This window comes from Falco cherrug, chromosome Z (assembly GCF_023634085.1).
Source record: "Falco cherrug isolate bFalChe1 chromosome Z, bFalChe1.pri, whole genome shotgun sequence".
Classification (NCBI taxonomy): Eukaryota; Metazoa; Chordata; class Aves; order Falconiformes; family Falconidae; genus Falco; species Falco cherrug.
The window spans coordinates 69,205,539-69,225,961 of record NC_073720.1 but is presented as its reverse complement, the minus strand read 5'-3'; the positions used below and the strand labels follow the sequence as shown (position 1 = coordinate 69,225,961).

General features: G+C 47.8%; 1 protein-coding gene across 1 annotated transcript in view; it reads right to left on the bottom strand.

Annotated features, from left to right (window-relative positions):
- Positions 1–3,160: 3,160 nt before the first annotated feature.
- The window catches only part of B4GALT1 (beta-1,4-galactosyltransferase 1), a 29,935-nt gene continuing 12,672 nt past the window's right edge, over positions 3,161–20,423 (bottom strand). The window contains exons 2-6 of the mRNA XM_055699280.1: positions 19,988–20,223; positions 12,565–12,752; positions 11,046–11,168; positions 7,059–7,163; positions 3,161–6,455 (exon numbers count right to left, since the gene is read on the bottom strand). Of these exons, the coding sequence (XP_055555255.1) occupies positions 6,320–6,455; positions 7,059–7,163; positions 11,046–11,168; positions 12,565–12,752; positions 19,988–20,223 (788 nt within the window). The 3' untranslated portion in view covers positions 3,161–6,319. The remainder of the gene's footprint in view (positions 6,456–7,058; positions 7,164–11,045; positions 11,169–12,564; positions 12,753–19,987; positions 20,224–20,423) is intronic.

Below are 20,423 nucleotides of genomic sequence, written 5' to 3'. Positions count from 1 at the left end.
CTGTCTCTGTTTCACATGGGAGCCTGCCAATGTTTTGCATTTTTGGACCAAGCTGTTTCTCTCCCTCTCAAGAGAAAGTTGGAGGGTGTGAAAAAACCCAGTCAGTGAGCTCTTATTGCAGTGTCCTGCATGCCAGCAGCCAGCACCTCCACAGACGCCTGGAAGAAATGCTCCCAGACATGGGCTCAGCATCCCTTTGCCAGCTCTGGATGAGTCGGACCCAAGTGTGGAAAGCTTCACAGCTCCTCCCTTTCTCTCCTGCAGCTGGGCAGATGCTCGCAGTGGTAAATACCACGCTGAGTTTTGGCTTTTGAAACACAGTGTAAAGCAGGTTTGGAAAGCAAAGGCAACCATTTGGCTCCATGCTTTTCCCCTGGCAGTGCCTTGCAGGGTTCTTCAGGCTTGCTGGCGTCATCCATGGCCCTAGCTCCTGGCCACCAAAGCAGCAGTGTCCTTTTTCACAGGGACTGCGCTCTCCTGCTGCCTCACTGGCTCTCTCTTGGTGCTCCTGAGGGCCTGGTTTATTGCTGTATCAGTCACACTGCTGGGGACTGCTGACTAGCCCTTGAAACCTCCTAAGGATGGAGACTCCCTGCCACCCTGGTGTGCCATCCCAGGGCTGCATCACCATCCTGGGGAAGGCATTTCTCACAGTCCCCATCCTGAATGTCCCAAGCCTTCCCTTCTGCAGGAAGACATGGAATTTCAGTAGAAGTCCTGCTTGACAAAAAAGGGAGCTTCTTGTGCTAAGATGCAAAAAAAAAAAAAAAAGGTGCATGTTAGAGTGGGAAAGACAATAGGCAGCAAAAGAAACATTGCTTGCTTCGATACTGAAAGGTGGTATCAGGCAGGTCCAAGACCACCTACAGCTCAGACTAGTGAGGATTATCAAGGGTAGGCCAAGGACTCTACAGGCATGCTACAGGTTGGGGAAAATGCATGTCCAGTGATGGGTGGGGGAGACAGCATGGTGCTGGACAATATGGAAAAGACTGCAACGATCAATGGATTTTTGCAGCGCCTTCACAAGCAAAGCCTGCTCCCAGATCTCTGCATTCACCAGCATAGTTCGGGAAAGAGATGGGAGGGTCAAACATGAGCCTTAAGGACCGCTTACAGAAACCAGATATACTCGCAACCACTGGGATGGATGGCACTCACCCATAGGAGCTAACAGTGCTGGCTGGTGTGAATGAAACTGCTGTCAGTCATGGTGGAATATCATGGCAACTGGGAAAAAGCTGACTGAAAAGACTGATCTTATGCCCACCTTTAAGAAGGGCAAGGAGAAGGATCTGGGAAATAGCAGTCTGTCAGCATTACCTCCATCCTTACAAAAAGTCATGAAGCAAGACTTCTTGGAGATCATTTTCAAGCATGTGAGGGGCAGGAAGGTAACCAGGAAGAGTCCACAGGTCCAGGCTTTGGACTTAACCCCAGCCCCTTGTTTTCCTCACTCAGCTCCTCACCGCAAGATCTAGTGCAGGCTTCAGAAGCGAGTCCCCTCCGACTCTGCACAGATCTCATCTCTGTGTGCCCATCTGCATTGCTGGTAGTAATATTGAGAGCAGTGGATGGAAGAAGAAAACAGGCTTCAGGAGCGGGGGGCTGCTGCCTTGGGTAGATAGAAAACAGAGGCCTTGTACGAGTGCATTGTCCTTGAGTGCACAGATCCTGCAAACGGGACGCAGGCAAATAAGAACAGATCCAGTGTCTGCACTGCTGTGCTAAGACGCAGAGCAAGAGCAAAGGGCAAGCACACCCACTTCAGACTCCTTCCAAGGGAGCGAAAGGGGTCAGCACCCTTCAGCTTAGTCCTTTTCTGCCTTTTTACAACAGTCTTTTCTTTGTTGGGTTACTTTTTTCCCATGGGCTGGAGAATGGGAAGGTGTAGCAGGACAGACATGTGGGATAAATGTCAGGAGACCTCTGCTCACCTATCCTGGCCGTTGGCAGGCAGGTGGAGCTGGAGGTCAGAAAGCCGGCTCTGCTAGAGCAAGTAGGGATCCTTTACAAGCCACATGCTGATCTGGTCCAGGGAAGCCTTGGTAACCAGTGTGGAGAAGAGTAAAATCCTACTGACACTTCTCAGCTGCTGCTTTCAGCACGGGACAAAATTTCCACACAGGGCTTCTTCCAGCCACTGAGTTGTGTGACTCTGCCCATTCCTCACCCACCCAAGCAGAAGAGAAGAACTGCACAATACTCTGGAGAGAGAAGCAGGTGAAAGTAGAATGTTCCTCTTGGTCCATTTTTCTGCCCATAGATGAACCACGAGAAGAAAATGTCCACAATTCCTGTGCAATGCCTTTCAGGGTCCAGAAGCCAACAGAAGAAGCCACAGGAACCACCTACCCTCCCCCACTGTGTCCCTGCCCAAGCCCTCTCCTGCACCCTGGCCTGTTAGCAACTTCCATACCATGATGCTCCGGGCACCATTCCCAGTGTGCCAGCAGCCAGCCCTGGAGGGGTGAAATCGGCAGAAGCCAGTGCCCTCTTCCAGAGCCCTCTGTCAACATGGTCTTCAGAACATGCCTCTGAGCAACTGCAGGGGCTTGGGGATGCCCTGCCCACTATGCCATCTCAGGCCACAGAAAAATGGTAGCTGGCCTCAGCTAGGAACAAGCCCACCTCTCCCTGGAAAGCACTGGGACCTCATGCCAGCTGCCTGGCCTTAGCCACAGTCCTGCAGCCAGAAAGATCTCTTCCACGGAAAATGTTTTCATGAAAAAGTGCCAAGGAACATAGGCAAACATTTGCATCAGCTTCCCAGGAATGACTTCTCCATTTCCACACTGTAGTCAAACCCACAAGCACCCAGGGAGCAAGCAGTGGCCCGTTTCCACCAAGCAGCTGGCAGCCTGGGTGAGGGCTTGCATCTCCTGTCTGGTTTCAGCCGGGGTTTGCATGCTGTCCCCCTACCCACAGGTAAACAAACCACCCTAAGGCTTTCTCGTGTCATCTGGGGACTCTTGGACCCGTTTCTCTAATGCCAGTAAAAATTTTGCAGTACAGAGAGAGAAATTCACTCAGGAGGCAAGCAGAAGGGGGTACAAACTGGAGGAAGTTCACGCAAGTAAGCTAAGGCATGGCCCAGTCCACCCCATCAGTCAGAAACCTACACAGCCAGAGGGGTAATTCAGAGTAATGCTGCCAGGTGTCATATGTGAAAATATTTTATTCGACATCAACAGTGAAGTAGGAACGTCAGATTATACATCCTTTGATATATAAATGATAAAAAATGCAAAAGCAAAACCATCTACAGGAAACCCACAAGCAGTTCTGTACGCAAGTAACATCCTGGAGAAAAGCTGCGTACCAGGATGCTCCCTCATCCTAACAAGCAAACTGTCACCGCAAAGAAACCAAGCCTGAGTGTTTCCTTTGCAGCTGTTTTTGTTCTGGGTTTCAACCGCTACACACAGTTATCACTTTTGAGTGTTGCTACCAGTACAGGAGAGGAAAAACACCACCCACCACAGGTCATGGCCAAAATTCACTTCTGTGCAATACAAGTGTTTGTAGAAAAAGCCCCTGAAAGTCTCAGGGGGAGAAATTTCATGGCCAGGTCGAGTCACGAGCATTTTGTGAGTTTGACCAATACAGTTTACACAGGAACAATGAGATCTGGAAATCAGGTGTCAGCACCAAAGGACAAAATAAGCAATGAAAGACAGTTTCAGCTTTAACATGGCTTGTGACTTTAGCAGTAGAAGAGAAACTAAGCAAGTTTCTTGCACTAGTATCTCTGCTGAAAATGGTTGTCAGATTTCTTGGTTTTCCAGTTTCCATTTCTCCCCTCTTTCAAGGCACATGTGTAGAAATTTTGATTGCAGCCAGAAACAAGTGCTCAGACCCCCTCTGTGAAATTCAACTATCCCAGCATACAGCAAAACGAGTTGTTACACTGACTTTCTTCTAATCTTCAGAGAATCCCAAGGCAAGGAAAAAAACCCCTAAAAAACCTACCACTGAATCACAAGAGCAGCCCCTTTGCATAGCCTGTTAGCAGATAGACACCACTACAGCTGAAGGTCCCAACTCCCCAGCTTACAATAGGCTCCGCACAAAACTGAGGTGCTTTCTGCAGAGACCTGGCATTTCCAGTGGAACCTTGATGGGTTTTGGTGCTATCTGCCACCTGTGGGAGCGGAGACCTGCTTCTAAGGCATCTTTGAAAAAAATAAAAAGTCCTCGCCTCTGTCTCCATAACTGGTACAGACTACAGCTATGCCGTCGTTCTACAGGTCAACATCTGACCTGACTTCCATAATACATCCTCTTCTTGTACCCCCTTCTATCTGCACCAGCTGGAGCCAGATGTACCAAAAAGGAGTCTTTCAATGCAATGGTAAGCACAAGAGAGTGGCTCTTAAGTCTGCTTCTTTGTGCTTTGCTCCTGCTCCATGCGTGCTCAGCTCCCAGCACGACTGTGGCAGCACATCTGGCTGGCAACAGCTTTTAAGCGAAGGGGGTGAACAAGTCTGAAAAGGCACCTGCGTGTCTCCCTAGTCATCAGTCTCCATGCATACTTTGAGCCACTGCTGACCTAAGAAGAAAAGCACTGTCCCCCAGCGCCTGCAGGATCCCACCCCTGCAGTGCAAGGGTTCAGCAAAAGTTTCAGGTCTCAACAAAAAACCAAACCAAACACTAAAACAAAAACAAAAAAGATAAAAAGGAAAAAAAAAAGAAAAAAAGAAAAAAAAAAAGGCAGTGCTGAAGATGATCCCCAATACAACGAGCATCCCTGATTTTAACAGCCTTCAGCACAGGCCAAGGAAGTGCAAATTGCTGTGGTCAGAGCTGGTGGCAAAATACTCACCAGAAGGAATTCAGTTCTCAGTTCTGGCTTAAAGCTTTAAATCACTTAAACCAGCTCCGAGGGCGTCAGCGCTCGAGGCTTTCATATCATAAGGTCACAGGAAGGAAAAGCAGGGTGTCTGTACAGGTGGTGCCCTGGTGCACTGAAAAAAAGTAGTACTCCAAAACATGCATGTCCTTCAAAGCCTGAGAAAATCAGAAGTGAATTTCTCAATAGAGGACACACATTGCAACAGGCTTTAGGCAAAGGAAAATCGACTGGATGTCTGCCCTGCTGTGAGTATCTCAGCACCGCAGGAGATTTCATGGACAAATATGCAGAGCAAATACAATACATGGCTTATATATAATGACACACATAAAAAGCCTACTATTCTGAAGATAAAGGAAGCCTTGAATCATACCCTATTATGCTGCACCCTAGTTTAATCTGGTATTAAATATACTGCTTATGATATACAAATTACTTTAGAAAGTAATTAAAATGTTACAACAAAAAAAGTAATAAGTGAATTCAAGTTTTATGCATGATCTTGCAAGAAAAATTGTGGTTTTAGGAAGCTTCAGACAATAGCGTGGTAACTTTCTACCACTGTTAACAAGTGAATCAAATCTGCAGATTTTAAGGCCATAATTTCATCGCACAATTAAATTAATTCTTTATTTCAGGAAAAAAAATAAAACCAAGTCATCCCACTCTGCCCCCCCGCCCTCCCCCAAAACTCCAGGTGGTGTTGGGCTGAAGCAAAAAGTCACTGTCACATCCGTAAGTAAGGTTATCTGAAGCCAGTGGTTTTTGCAGGTGCCATCTGTGTAGCTCCCACCCCATGCAGAGAGCTCTCTGGAAGTTCTGGCAAACTCTGGCTCAGGTCACTACTCAAAGCCTCTTTTGAGGCTAGAAGAAATAATAACATTCATTGAATCCAGACTTGATTGTTCAACACTTGCTCTGCACACAGAGAAGATGTTTGTTTTGGTCACTATGGAAAAAAAAAGTATTGTCTCCACTTAAAAAAAAGAATAAAATCTAATGCAAAGTGTAAACTTGTAAAATTTTAGCAGCATTTTACAGTCCTTCATAAAAGCAAAACCAGGAATGAATTAAGAGGAACGTTTTCATACACCTCATTTAAAATATTAGATATCATGGGCACTAACTGCTAATGCATCACAGTTGTAATCAGTAAAATTTGTGTCCAGCAATTAACTCAACATGGGAAGCACTGTAGCGAATAGATCAGATTAAACATTTTCTGGCAAAGTAAATATTTACAACTCTTATGTACAGCTTTTGGACTTAAAGCAATGGAGAGCTAGAAAATTGTGTAAAGTCAAGTTTGGAATTCAAAAGAATTAAAAAGCAGTTGTCCAACCAATTTGGAGATGCTTTGGTATTTTGTTCATTGCAACCATCATAAAACCAGTAGATAAAAAGCATCAGTAAGGCCAGATGTCCTGGCCAACATCCGGAAGGTCTCTCTTGTGTCTCTGATGTTAGCTCTTTGGCGAGCCAATATCCACTGTGATCTTTGTATACAGAGGGTACTTGTCAGTTCTTAACACCTTGTAGGATAGTGTGTTTAAGCCGTCAGAGCTCATTGTCTCCCTTGTGTGAGCAATTCGGTCAAACCTGCAGAAGCGGGGGTGGATGGGGGAAGGAGAGGAACAAGCCCAGAGGAGGAAGGAGAGACGACAAAGAAAAACAAAAAAGTTTAAACAACCAGAACTTCACATGAAATTTTTATAGACTCTCAGGCAGCATCTCCGGTGTTTTAAGAACAACCTGTGTTATCAGTACAGGTCCCACGAACTCCCAGATTTGGCCAGCCTGAGCAGTGGGAAAAGCCATCCCTATGGGTCAATTTTTAGCCAGGAAAAAGCAGCCAAGCTTTTAAATCACACAGGTCCTTTTCCAGCTCTGCTCTAGAGCAGTTTTTACACACCAAAGACAAGCTGGAAACAATTGATTGGACCTTAATTTGCTGCCTTTAAAACAAAAATGGAAACAAAAAAAGCGAGAGGTGTTGTGCCACAGTGAAATTTTGGGGGAAAGGTGTGTAATAAGATAATAAATTGGTGAGGGGAAAGGGGGCAGCTTACACAGAGGATAGAGAGGTCAGCAGGGGAGGAGATAGCTGCAGGCTTTCTGCATAGCAAGGAGAAAGCCAAGCAGCTAGAGCAGCAAGGGCTGGTGGTGCCCCTCGAATATGCTATGGGACAGGGGGTGACGCACCTCTCGGGGTTGGGTTCGTTCTTCCAGTCCCGTGAATGCCGAATCATCCTGCACTTCCCAATGATGGCATCTGGTCGGGATATCCCCATGCCTTTAAACACCAGCCTGTAAATAGCAAGTACATTAAACATCCGTAACAGGTGACAGATGTGGGATGCTCTGCCACACCTTCCACAAATGACCATTGGTTTCTGGGGTTGTGCCGTGTTATTTGTGTTTTGGTGGTGGTTTTTTTTTTTTTTTTTATACCTTCCTAGTGTGTTTGCAGGCTTGCCGACACCAGAAATGGGGAAAGCCAGTCCCTTTCTGTGCAGGTACATCAGCCTGGGAAAGAGAGACATCCCCCTGCTGCCACCAAGGATCTGCTAATTCACCGCACCCTCACCTGCACCACCAGCTCCTCCAACGCCCAACACCCCTTGCTCCAGTCTGTAGACTGGAATCTGAATAAGGAGGCATCTAGTTTTTAATGCATCTGGAAAGGAGCCAGAAAAGCATTAATTTTTTAGGATGTGAAAGCTGTGGTGCTGGTAGAAACTGAAGTGAAAGATCGAGAAGCAGCATGTTGGGGGTCACACGGTCAGAGCCCCAGCAGCCCCACTAGGCAAGGGGCAGCCTGCCTTTGTTTGCATGCTCTCTGCAAGGCACCTGCAGCTCATGATGCTGGCAAAGTACCCTGTTTCTTCCTCTTTGCATCTCCCTTTTCATTTCTAGATAGCATCTTCTGCTCCTTGAAACCTGAGTGCCCAAAAAAAAGAGAGGGCTGCCACCTTGCTCTGAATGCCCTACCCCACTGGAAGGTTGTTCCTTGCTTGGTTTATTAAAGAGAAGTGCTGAACCTCTAGGAAGACCCTTCCTGAAGCCAAGAAGAGCTCAGAAAGTCCCGAGAAAAGACCACGCAGAGTAGTTTTGCCATTGAGAAATGTGAAGAGGGCTTCCCAAATCCAAGCTCCCCATGATGATTTCTCACAGCGACTGCCCTGGGAGTGTTACCGAAATCTCGGAATGAAGAACTTACTGACACCAATGTGATGCAGATAAGCAGACACTTCTTTATTAACGGCCGGGTGCATGAGTGAGTCCTCTCACAATCTATTCCAGGGTGAACCTATTTTAGGGGGAATTTTAACTATGAATCTGACCAATTTGGAACACAAAACCGAGACCACTTACTGTGAACAAAGGCCAGTGACTCAATGGTATGAACAAATAAAGGTTATCAGAAAACAGTGGAAATCTCCAGGTAGTAGGGCTGATTGTGAAAAACTGTTAAATTATGTTTTTATCAAAGTAGGGAGATACAAGACTGTGGGATGGTGTTCTTGTGATGAACAACTTAAAACCAATGTGAGCAAAAGTATCATGGAGTGGAAGTGTAACCGAACTGGCCAAGGTACGCAATGTAGAACAATGGGACTCAATATGGTCCACGGCCATATTTTCTCAATTCCAGTACATGGCCAGAACTCCTTGGTGTTTTACTTGGGATGGAAAAGCTTTTGCAGTTTTACCCTCAGTCGATGATAAAGCAACTTCATTGAGAGAGAAGAATAAAATAGTGCCATAGTGGAAATGTGAAAAGGTGTACGATTGCAGTGATGCAGACTTAACAATTCAAATAATTCCTCCTTTGGCAGCTGCTCTAAAATATGGTTGTTTTTGCCGAGGTCTTAAAAATACTCTCAATTTAACCAGTGCCTTTACACCCAGAAGAGGAACTCTGTTCAGTTGCAGAAAATCTACTATTCAAAGTCTAGGACACTTAGTTTGGGCATTAAGTGACGGAACCTGGACAACTCATTTACCATTAGATGGTAAGGTGAAACAAATTACTTTTAGGCATGCCAACATTGTGTCCAATTTGGAAAAGATCACCATTTAAAGGACCCTTGGAAAGTTTGAAATTAAAATGAACCAAGAGGTCTGAAACAGGTGATGATACTTGGAACAAACCATCAACCGGAGTAAAAATTTGCTGGGCTCTTGAATCACTTTTGAATCCTATAGCATCATATAGAAACAGAGAATGGCTTTATCAGTTAACAGGTCAAGTAGAAAAGTTAGCAAACATCACCAAGAAAGGGTTTAAGGAATTGAATATACAGTTACAGGCGACTTCCAGGATAACCTTACAAAACAGAATGGCATTAGATATGCTTTTACTTAAAGAACATGGGTTATGTGGATATCTCAAAGATAAACTGGACTACTGCTGTATTCACATTCCAAACGTCACCCAAGATGTGGAATATGATCTGGAGTTACTGGGTAAAATTGAAAAAGAAACGGAATCAATTCGAGAAAATATGTCAGAAGATTGGCTAGGAAAAATTTTTAGCAAATTAGGATGGAATCTAAGCTCTTGGATACAGTCCATAATCAAAACTTTGTTTCTGTTACTAATTGTCTTTCTGATGATCATGTTGCTATATACTTATCTGAAGAAACAATTTACCAATAGAATCGCAATTAATCGCATGATCATGAGAGAAGTACCGATTATTCCACCAGGATACAATCCAGCACCAAAATACGCTGAAACAAATGCTATGTAAGTAATGTGAAAGTATTGAAATAATTTTCAACACTTTCAAAGGGAGGAAATGTTACAGATTCATTATTAGTTAGAATTAGCAACCACATTTAATTATATTGAAACACATTTGATCTTATAGAGTTATTTTAATAGGAATATAAAATTATAAGAAACATTTTAGTGGAGCTTTGTATTTGCACAACAACTGACAGCTACTATGAAATCCTTTGTACAGCCCTGTACCAAGGCCGAAAGAATAGGTCAGAATCACCTAGTAGGAATGATGAGAACTTAGATAACAGACTTAAGATTAAAGATGATTGGATACAGTATTTACGTAGGAGAACGCATTGAGACGTCAAAATGTAGAATTAATGGGAACTGGGGAGGGTAGACTGGAACAACGCGTAGATACCTGCCAAGAAAGTAAAAGGTAATTCTGGCAGTGGAAGATCGCGACCACCGACTCATGTACCAACTACCCAAATAGTACCCCAGACCCATTTCTAGATCTTTCTAATCTTTACTGCACAGAATCGGATATGGGAGGAGAGTATCTTGATGATTTTCAGGAAGTATTATGTTTATGCATGAATACTTAATGAATATGTATGAGTAAGTTCTATATATGGTGTCTGATTTTGAAGCTTGGTGTGCGTTGATCGTGAGAGGACTCACTCACGCACCTGGCCATCAATAAAGAAGTGTCTGCTTATCTCCATCACATTGGTCTCGATAAGTTCTTCATTCCAAGATTTCGGTAACATGAATACAAAGCTGTAAAGGCAGCACAACTGCACGTCCACCCTCTGCCTTGGTCTTCAGGCAGGGGTAGTCCAAGTCTGCCCTGTGCAAACACCTTCCTCCTCTCCTGCAGTTCTGAGCCTTGCTTGGCTTTCTTCCAGCCAGGAAGCAACACAACGGCTCACGGCATTATTTTGAGCCACTTACAGCCCGACAAATGAAGCTCTCCTGGGAACAATGGGATCCGCTACCAGGCTGCAGATCCAGGCAAGCCTCAGGCTGTGCTGGCCTAGGTGGGTCAAGGTCTTCTCCACGCCACCACACGTCCCAAATCCCCTTCCTTCTGGCCAGTGCTGGAAGACCCAGAAGCATGCTGCTCCAACCCCAACCCGTGCACTGGCTTAGGTGCTTGCAAGGCTGTGCAGTGAATGAGAAATGCATATGTGGGTCAGGAGTGGGATTTTTCCCACTGGACCCTCTCCCCAGCACACTCTGGGAGCTGCAAAATGGTGTGCCAGCACCTAGCAGGAAGATGCTTTTGCTGATCCAGCAGGACACCCACACAGCACCTCCATACCCCACCCGGGGAGGCTCCTGCGGTCGGGGTGAAAAGGCACCCTGCGCCCCCCCAAACTGGGCCAGAGCGGCAGGCCTGTGCTCATCCCTGCCCTGGAGGCACTCTGGGTGCCAAGAGGGTATTTATTTACCTGTTATAAATGTCATCATCTTCACCACCCCAGCCCCAGTAATTGTTTGGGAAGCCGTTGATCTTTGTGAACTGCTCTTTGCTCAAGGCAGACACGCCTCCGAAATACTGATTGTAAGGCAACCTGGAAGCAGGAAGAAAAGGACGTTAGAGAAGTGCTAGCCAAGGAGCAGTCCGCCCACCTGAAAAGGGCTTGCTGCTGCCCTCCAGCCCAGCCCAGGGCGAGCCAGTGCCCCCAGCAAGGCACCTCCCTGCAACTTCACCCCCTGGACTTGGCCAAGGCAGAGGGAGCTGGTGGCTCGGTCCCAAAGACAGTTGGGAAGTATTTTGCAACTGGCAATGGCTGCAGCCTTTCCCTATGAAGCACTCTGTCCTCAAAGGACAGGTGGTTAAGATGTACATCACCTTGCCAAAGGACATATGGGTGACACGTGTGCCCTGCAAGAGCTCAGCAAGGCACTGGAGGTGCTGCAGAGCCTGCTCCTTCTGCAGCCTCACTCGCCTCCATGCTCCCAGGTGCCTCTGAGGAAAGCTCACAGCCCAAAACTGAGCTGGCAGCATGACCTTGCACATGCAAAGCCAGCCAGCTCCCACTCAAAACAGGGTATGCTTCACTGGGGGATGAAGGACAGATGAAATTCAGACCCGCAGCATGAGGACAGGGCCCACGCAGGACTTCCTGCAGACCCTGTCTCTGTTTTAACAAGCAGAAGAAACCCCTGGGGCCTGTACTTCTGCTCTAAGCTTCCCCTAGCTGCAAGAAAAAACTGCAGGTGCTGTGGTGCTGGTGACAGTCCTGCTCTGAGCAGGGCTTGGGTCTGGAGTGGAGACATGCAGGGGTCCTGTCACAAACATCACTGCTGTACCTTTAGCACTACTGGCCACCATGGGGTCTTGACTGGTTTTCACTTTAAAGATGTGCTTTTAACCCCCGCGTTGGTCATTTGGGATAGGAAAACCAAAGCAAACAAAAAAGCAAGTCACATCTTTGTTTACAGCAGCTTGAGACACTTCGTTCTGTGTCGCTCTCCGATACCAGGGCAGGTCCCTCAGTGGACCAAAACCAAACAGCCAAAAATATTTCATTTTGCTCTTAAAATAGTGTCTGATGCAGCCTTTTTAAAGCTGCACATAATTCTCACTGTGTGAGAGTGTCTCACTTTTCAGACTGGGTGGAAACACTAGCTGTCTTCCATCTCCCAGCCTGAAACACAAGAAGGGATACACAGGCATCTGAAAAACGACAGGCTCTTAAGCTTTTCCTTGCCCTACATTTCACTTTCCAGAAGCTGTGAATTTTAATTAAACTACTCAGCTGCATTTCTCCCCCTTCCTCCCCTGCAGCTGATCCCGCTCCCTGCCACCCGCTCCCTGCAGGGATGCACACGCCAAGACAGGCTTTCGCAAGAGACATTTCCCCATGCTCTCAGTGGTGGGTGGGGATATACAACGCTGTGCCTGGCCTGCTAGGCTAATGGCACTATTAGGAAACAAAGTGCTCCCTCCAAAAGGTGTCTCACCGAAATCCAAACTTATCCATGGATACAGAGAGGTGCCGTGGCTGGCTGTAGCATTTGTAGGTATTCCTGTCATCCATTGGGATGAGGTCTACGTCACTAAACACAAAGCAATCATAGTCATACTCTTTCAAAGCCTCTGCGAATCCTACATTCAGCAGTTTAGCACGGTTAAATTCTTCTTCTCCATCCTAATTTAAAAACAAATAAAAAAACAGGTAAGTGACTTAAATTTAAGAATTGACATCAGCAGCTTCTTACCTGCTGCCGGACGCCGGTGTCACCACACTGGGTTAGCGTGCCTGTGATGGACTGACCTTGATCCTGAGCGCTCCCCACGCAGCACCAACACATTGTCCACAGTGAGCCCCCCACCCCCCACCTCCCAAGAATGCTGCCCACAGGGTGATGCCATCACCCCGAATGCCACTCGAGCCAGCTGCAAACTGTGAGGGTGGCCAAAATGGCTGAGGGCAGGCTGGACCCGGCTCAGCCCCCCCTCTCTCGGTGGGAGGTTCCAAGAAGGCAGGTTTGATGCTGAGTGGCACCCCCATCCCACTGCACACACTGCCATTTTGGAATGGAATTTTGTGATAAAAAATTGTACGGACCACTGGGGCAAGCAGCCAGGGCTTCCTGAAGCAGCAGAGAAAAGCAAAGAGACAAGCTCCTCTGGAAAAAGGGACCCTTGCTACAGACAGAAACCTTGGCAGTGCTTTAGCTTACAGCCAGGACAAGGACCATGGACCAAATTCTTTCTGTGGCCAGGATTCAGGCACCTCTTCCCAAGCCCTGCTGCAACCCAGCTGCAGGACCCAGGATGTCAGCTCTGATGCTCTGACGCACGCTCCTGCTCCCATGCCCAGCCCGGGACAGCTGTGCAGGCACGGCAAGGGGACACTCCCTGCGCCCTGGAAGGGCACTGCTGGTTCGGCACGTGGCTGTGACACACAGCCTTGTTCGCCATATGGCAGGCTGGTGCAAGCTGCTTCCTGCGAGGGCTGCGGCTCCCACGCCGGGTGCTGCCTTCTGCTGCGGTGCACAGCCCCTTCCCCGCTGCTCCTCGGCCAGCCAGAGCACAGCATGGCCCACCGTCCGTCCCGGGGGCCTCACCGGGAAAACAAAACCAGGAGGGCTGTCACCATGATGGGAAGGACCTGGAATGAGCTGACACTGCAGCAGGGCACGCTTATCCCAGGGCAGGCACAGTTAACGAGAGGACCTGCACAAAGCGAGGCAGGAAAATCTCTGCTTTCCTCCCCAAACTATGAGGCACCTGAACAGAATAAATTTGGCCTCTCTTAGGCAGAAACGTTTCAAAAGCACATGTGGCTTTGAGCACAAGTATGGGCTTGCAAACTGCTCGAGTACTTTCAAAAACCAACATGATCATACCCCCAAACCCGGGAATAGCAGCAGTTTGAGAGTAAGAATTGCCGATCCAGGACCCAGCTTTGCAGCAGCAGTTTCAAAGCCACGCTGTGTGCAGGGAACAGAGCAGGCAGAAGGAAACTGATAGGACATCGCTGAAAGAGGCTGAAGGTTCTTTTTCCAGCCTGGCAACCAAGACTGATAAAACTTTTTTCTTCTATCACATCCCACCTTTCCCCCTCCACACCCGCTGAGCAGTGTTGAGCCAAGGGACTCCTCTGCTGTGCAAACCATCCCCCCCCAACCCCAGCCCCGTGGTACCCACACCCAGTGTGGGACACAAATCAAGGACAGATAAAATACTGTGCTCAAGGAGCAGCAGCTTAAAACATCACCTCCTCCCAAATGGCTTTACTCGGTTAATAAATAATCACTTTGGACATTGTTTAATCCAGACTGGTTAATGGGCCTGCAGCTAGAGAGCCAACACAGGTTCTTGAAATAACCACAAATATTTTTCAAATGAAAGTTTTAACAAGCAAGTGTCAAACCAAGGTTTTCAAAAGCATTCATCACCTGCCTCGGGCATAAATGACTTCACAGGGAGGAGCGAGATTTCGTGGAGGAGGATCTGAGCAAATTCTCAGCATCCTCACCTGAAACAAAAGGGTTCACACAGTAACTGAGGTGGTGGGAAGATGATCACCATCATGCGTAAGCAAGAGCAGGGAAAACTTGAGTGCAGAAAATGAAGGGAAGCCAGACAGAGAGCCTGGGGAGAGGGCACGGCTGAGGCTATGGGATCGGGGGGTTTTGTTCCCCCAGTGAAGGTGGCTGTGCATCCGCAGCAGCTGAACGCTCCTCAGGCCCCACGGCACCAAACCCCAGCCTGGGTCCATAGTCCCAAAGGGAACTTTTCCTTGTGCTGGTGCGAAATGCAAGGTGCTCACACCTCAAAGGACCTGCTGGGTCCTCATTTACCATGCTTGGCTGCTCTATTCGTAATGAAATTTCAAGGCAAAGGGCACTTCACACCCATTCTGTTACCGGCAGAGGCTCAGCTGTAATTAATCCGTGCCTTCAGGCAGCCTCCAGATCCTCTGGGTGACAGCTAGGGATTTAACAACGCTGCAAGGAGCTGAGTTTTCAAACCTCTCCCTGAAAAACCCCAAAGCACAGCACAGTGACTGGGCCACGAGAGCGTGGGACCCTCCTGGTGCCCCAGCCACCCGATGCTGGCAGAGCCCATGCGTGCAGAGAGGGACCAGACATGCCAAACCCTTCACATGGGCACTGCCACTCTCCTCCCAGGTGGCCACAGAGCTTCACGCTGTGGCATCCAAAAACCTTGCGTGTGCGTGTGGAAATCACAACAAAAAGGCAAACAGAAACCCTTCTCCAAGCCATTTTCAGTAACATTACAGCAAGCAAGTAGCTCACACAGAAACCCCTGCAGTGCTGCTACCAATTGTGACTCCTTTGAGGGCAGGAGGCTGGTTTTCTGTCCCAGGAGGAACACAGGGCTTTACAGCATGTACCCAACAAAAAAAAAAACAACCAAAACAACTGACAAGAGGTTTTGCTTTTTGCAGAAAGCTGTTTCTTTACCTAAGGCAATGTGGAAGCACTGGCATGCTTTCCGTTGTCTGAGATTCAACTCTCTCAAAACTCAGAAAGGTGCTGCAGGCTTCCATCTTTGACTGATCCCCAACTTTTTGAAAGAAAAAGAAGAAGCATACTTGGGGAAGTCTTTCTGTGGTACTGCCCCTTCCAGGTCAGTGCAGGCCACAGTATCACAGGCAACCCTTGAAAGAGCAGACAAGCAGAACTGCAGAGACCTCTAGCCCTCCTCACCTCTGCTGGGCAGCTCCTCATCCCATGGAGGTTCCCTGTAATTTGTCACAAGGAAATGGATCGGTTTGTACTTGCTTGGACAGAACCGCAGCATCCTGAAGAAGCTAGGCAGTGCACAGGGGACTGCTGCTTTGACAATGCAGCCAAGATGCAGATGTAGACTCCATGCTTATCTCCTAGGCTTTCAACCAGAAAAGATGTAGTCCAAGCAGGTTTTTGTCTTTTTTTTTTTTAGGTTTTTTTCCTGACATTTTTTTTCTTCTATTCACCTGTCCTGACACTTAACCCATGATCGAGTTCAGGGCTCACGGCCAGCACCCAGTTTCTGGCTCCTGATTTTACTCTCCCTGTCTCTCTCAGCATGTTCAAGTCCAGCCCCGTTCCCTGGTGCACAAGACACTGGCTGAAGGGGGACAACCTGCTGCCTCAGTCCTGCAGGGTCTGACACCAACTCCTTCTCACAGCCTCAGCCAGAGAACATCCAGGCTTTTTTACTTCTCATCCTGTACCTTTGCTGAATCTGGTTTGCTCAGACAGACCTACCAAAGGATGCTGCTACCTTTTTTTTAGTGCCAGGCAGATAGAACTGAGGGTTTTGGAACTGTCCCTCAAGCTAAAGGGCTGGCAAACCAGAAAGAAGCCACCTGTCCCAATTTTGTCCTGCCTCCCACCTCTGCATAGTAGGCGGCTTGTGTTTCCTCCTGCAGACAGCACAGCAGTGCAGAGGGCCCATGGCTGCATCTCTCACCTGGATCCTAAACTCACCAGGTCTCAGGGAGGTAATGGTGAGGATACATGCTTCTGGCCGGCTAGGAAAGAGCCTTTGCCTCCAACGGGAAGTTGTTAGCTAAGGCAGAGATCCACCAAGACAGCCTGAACCACATACACAATGTCCACCTAAAAGTCCACGCTCCAGTGGTCTTGAGCAGGTAGAAACAGATTTCCAAGGCCGTACAGAGACACCAGGAGAAACTTCACCGTTTCTTTCTCAGAGGGTATTTTGAGGGGAAACTCGCCTCTCCCACCACTGCGAGGGTGAGATGGAGCCAAGCAGAACCCCCTCCTTTGCCCACATACCTGGGGGTTCCTCATAACCCCTGCAAAATAACAGGAAGAAGTGTGATGCCCCAACCACTCTGCACTCTCGCGCGCGTGCACACACACACACTCTGGGAAACTGCTGCTGAGGATGCTGCAGGTAACGCCAGGAGCCAGTGGAAAACAGCTGAACAACTGCACAGTTCTCAGGGAATCTGCTAAGCCTCCCTTTCCCAAACTGCAGTCTGTCTGCACGAGCATTTGCACAGGTTGAGCTACAGTGAGAAAACTTACTTGGCCTCCTCATTTGCTGAAGTCAAGCTTGCACGGCATCTAATAGGTGCTACAGAAAGCGCGCCCAGCTGTGTGTCCTCACCTCAGGTTTACCTCAAATATCCTACAACTCCTACTCCATGTGTTGGGTTTGGGTTTTGCTGGGGGTGGAATGTACAGGGTGCACACAATATGTATTTTCCACTGGCTCCTGTGACACAGCAGCCCTTTTACAAACATCATCCCCCCTGACTTCAGCTGAGTGCTACTCTGAGGCATTCAGGCACGCAAGAACAGCATGGTGGAGACACAACAGACTCGTGAGGGAAATACATTGCGCTGAAAGGAAGAAGTTTGACATTACCAGTGCAGCAGTAGCAGGGCTCAGCGCTCCTCTTTCTTTCTATGAGATGCAGAGCACAGAAGAGCACGTAGGCAGCGTGTAAGAACCAGATCACACAGTAATTCTCCTTGCTTCAGTGATTGCTTTGATATAGACAGGATTAACAAGTAAAGGTAATATTTCCCCACTAGAAGGAAAAATAAAATAAAAAAAAAAAAGAGGGCAGATGCAAAGGGAAAGACAGACAAGAAAAAGAGAAAAGCAATTGTCAAGACAGCAGAGAAATAAGACTTTTCCTACTGTACTTCTGGCAGAATTAATAAATTTTCTGCAACTCTCTCTAGTCAGTGCTCCCTCTCACCCTTGAGAGATGCATCCAGTGGGTTTACTACTACTGACCACTCTGCCTCTTCCAGGTTGTTAGAGGTATGCAGTAGGAGCATGTTTATTTTACAAATCAAGTAGTCTTACTTGCTAACATACATCTGACTGCTGGACATGTCCGGGACATATACACCCTGTGTATTGCATGTCACTCCCACTCCCACTTTGCACAAGGGATGCATCTGAAAAAAAACCCTCACTAATTTTTGTGAGGGTTAACTTCAGAGCACACAGACAGCCCTACTGCTGGAGGACAGGACCAGAGAAGAGGGGGAGCCAGCAACACAGGGCAAGGCAAGCCAGCATGCACCATTGCAGCAGCAGCAGGAACTCCAACCGGGCTTCGGACACTGCCTGCCCTTACAGGTGCCAGCGCAGCTCCATGTGATCATGCCTCTTGCTTTCCCTTAACCTTGAACACCACTGATGGGGAAACACCGGCCCCAGCTGCATGGGGCTTTTTGCAATGGAGATGGCTGCTTGCCCACAAGCGTTGCCCCTGGACCGTGGGTGGGCAGCTCTCCCCCATCCTCCACAGATCCAGCCAGTGAGCTACGCCTGGCTGGGAAAGCAGCAGCCCACATAGCAAGACCACTGCTGGAAGTGGCATCACACCCTCGCTTCTGAGCCACGCTCGGAAAAGGGAGGCACGCTGCACTGCCACCTTCACCCACCAGCAACCCAGTGACCAGTGGGGACCGTGGCTCCAGCAACCTAGTGGCACCAGTAACTTGCACAGGCAAACACTGCATGTGCAAGGAAATGCAGCCTGAAGTACAAGGGGCTGAGGCTGGCCCTGCACTGCTGTACCACAATGGCACCAGCTGCTCTTTGCATTACACGGGAAGGGTGTCCTTACAGGGCTTAATTTCAGGGCACAGCGTGCCAGTATGCATGCTGCAGACACACCTTGTGCCCTCACCAAATGCAGCTGCCAAGCCACAAGCACAGCTGGCCACAGACATGGGAGCATCTTGGCTGCTGCCGTGCTTGGGGGCTACCACTAATTCCCCACATATCATTTTTGCCCAGATCTCTGGCACCCTGGAAATGAGCAAAGTAAGAGAAATAGTAGTAACAGAGTATTGGTTTTCTCTCTAGCAAAAGGTCTCCCCTTACTTTCAATTCTGCAAGGAAATTTATCGCTTGGGTGACCATTTTAAATATTCACAGTGTTCAATATGCCCAAATACATCAGCTGATACGCAAATCTAAAGAGTTACATTTACAGAAGCATGTTATTTCATCTCACTTTCTACAGAGCTGATAAAAGACACAGAAATGCATATCCAAGAGAGAGAAACTGTGCTGACCGTCCAGCCGGCGGTCTCTGCTGGGGCTCTCAGAACAGCATCTGCCCCTTCACGCTACAGCCAATGCAAATGCCTTCATATTTTAAGCTCTTCCAAGTGTGAACAACACCGACTTACTTAACCGCTGTTACGGTAGCTTGTTTGCCCCCCTCCCCCTCCCCTTTTTTTTTTAAAGACAGGTCTAAGGCCATCAGATATGAAGGAAAAAAAGCACCACCCCCCCACCACCTCCCCATCAACTAATTGTTTCTTTTCTGTTCTATTCACCTGGAGACAATCACTCACCTGCTCCACTGCCACAGCTTTGCCTTCTCCATTCTAACACTTTGTGCACTACTACTAACATGAACGGAAGCTGCTCAAGAAAGTAAGTGAAATCCTACCGCTTTATGGCACACCCAATGCCAGATGAGGCATTAATGCTACCTTGTCACCTTAAAGATCTCTGTATTCAACTCCTGCAGCAGCTGGGAAAAAGGAACATTTGGAAAGAGATATTAGGTTGGGTTGTGCTCTTAGGGATTTTTTCCCCCCTCCTTACCAAATGGTTTCTTTAAGCAGGAGCTCTTTGGTGTGAATCATGCCTGACCAGAAGAAGGGACACCTCAGGTTTTCCATCAAAATCACTGAAGCAAAATTGCTCATGTTCATTTTCACTTAGCTATTTTGTTTTTTTGCTTCGGCGTTTGTTTTATGTTTTTTTTTTTTTAAAGCAACCTTATCCCTTCCTGCCAGCCCACTGCCACTGAGGATAAAGCAACACCTCCTCCGTTTTAGGGGGCACAGGCACTGTTACGAGAGCAGTTCAGCATGGATACTGTCATGAGGCCCTGTGTCTCTAGCATCTTACCTGGTTGATAACATAAATTCCATAATCTAGTTGCTGCCTTTGGAGAATTGGATGCAGGTAATAGAGCCAGTATTTCAGGTGCTCCTCTCGGTTCCTGAACGGTATGATTATTGCTACTTTCTGAAGTGCTATACAGTCCTTTGGAGCAAAACGACCTCCTGCTTTGACCTCTGGGTTTTTTCTTGCCACTTCTTCCAGGTTTACAGGTTGGGAAAACTCCACACGTAGTGCACCAACTGGAAGAGAGGCACAGCACAAAGCAAATTAGCACACATAATCTATTTGTCTGAGCACACTTCCTTTACGTGCTTGACTTTTTAAAACAGAGGTTTGGATCCAAACAAAATCCCAGCAGTGCATGGAGGTGTTGAAGCTGGTCCAGCTGTACTCAAGAGCAACCACATACCACTGTTCAAAGCAAAGCCACAGATGCTGT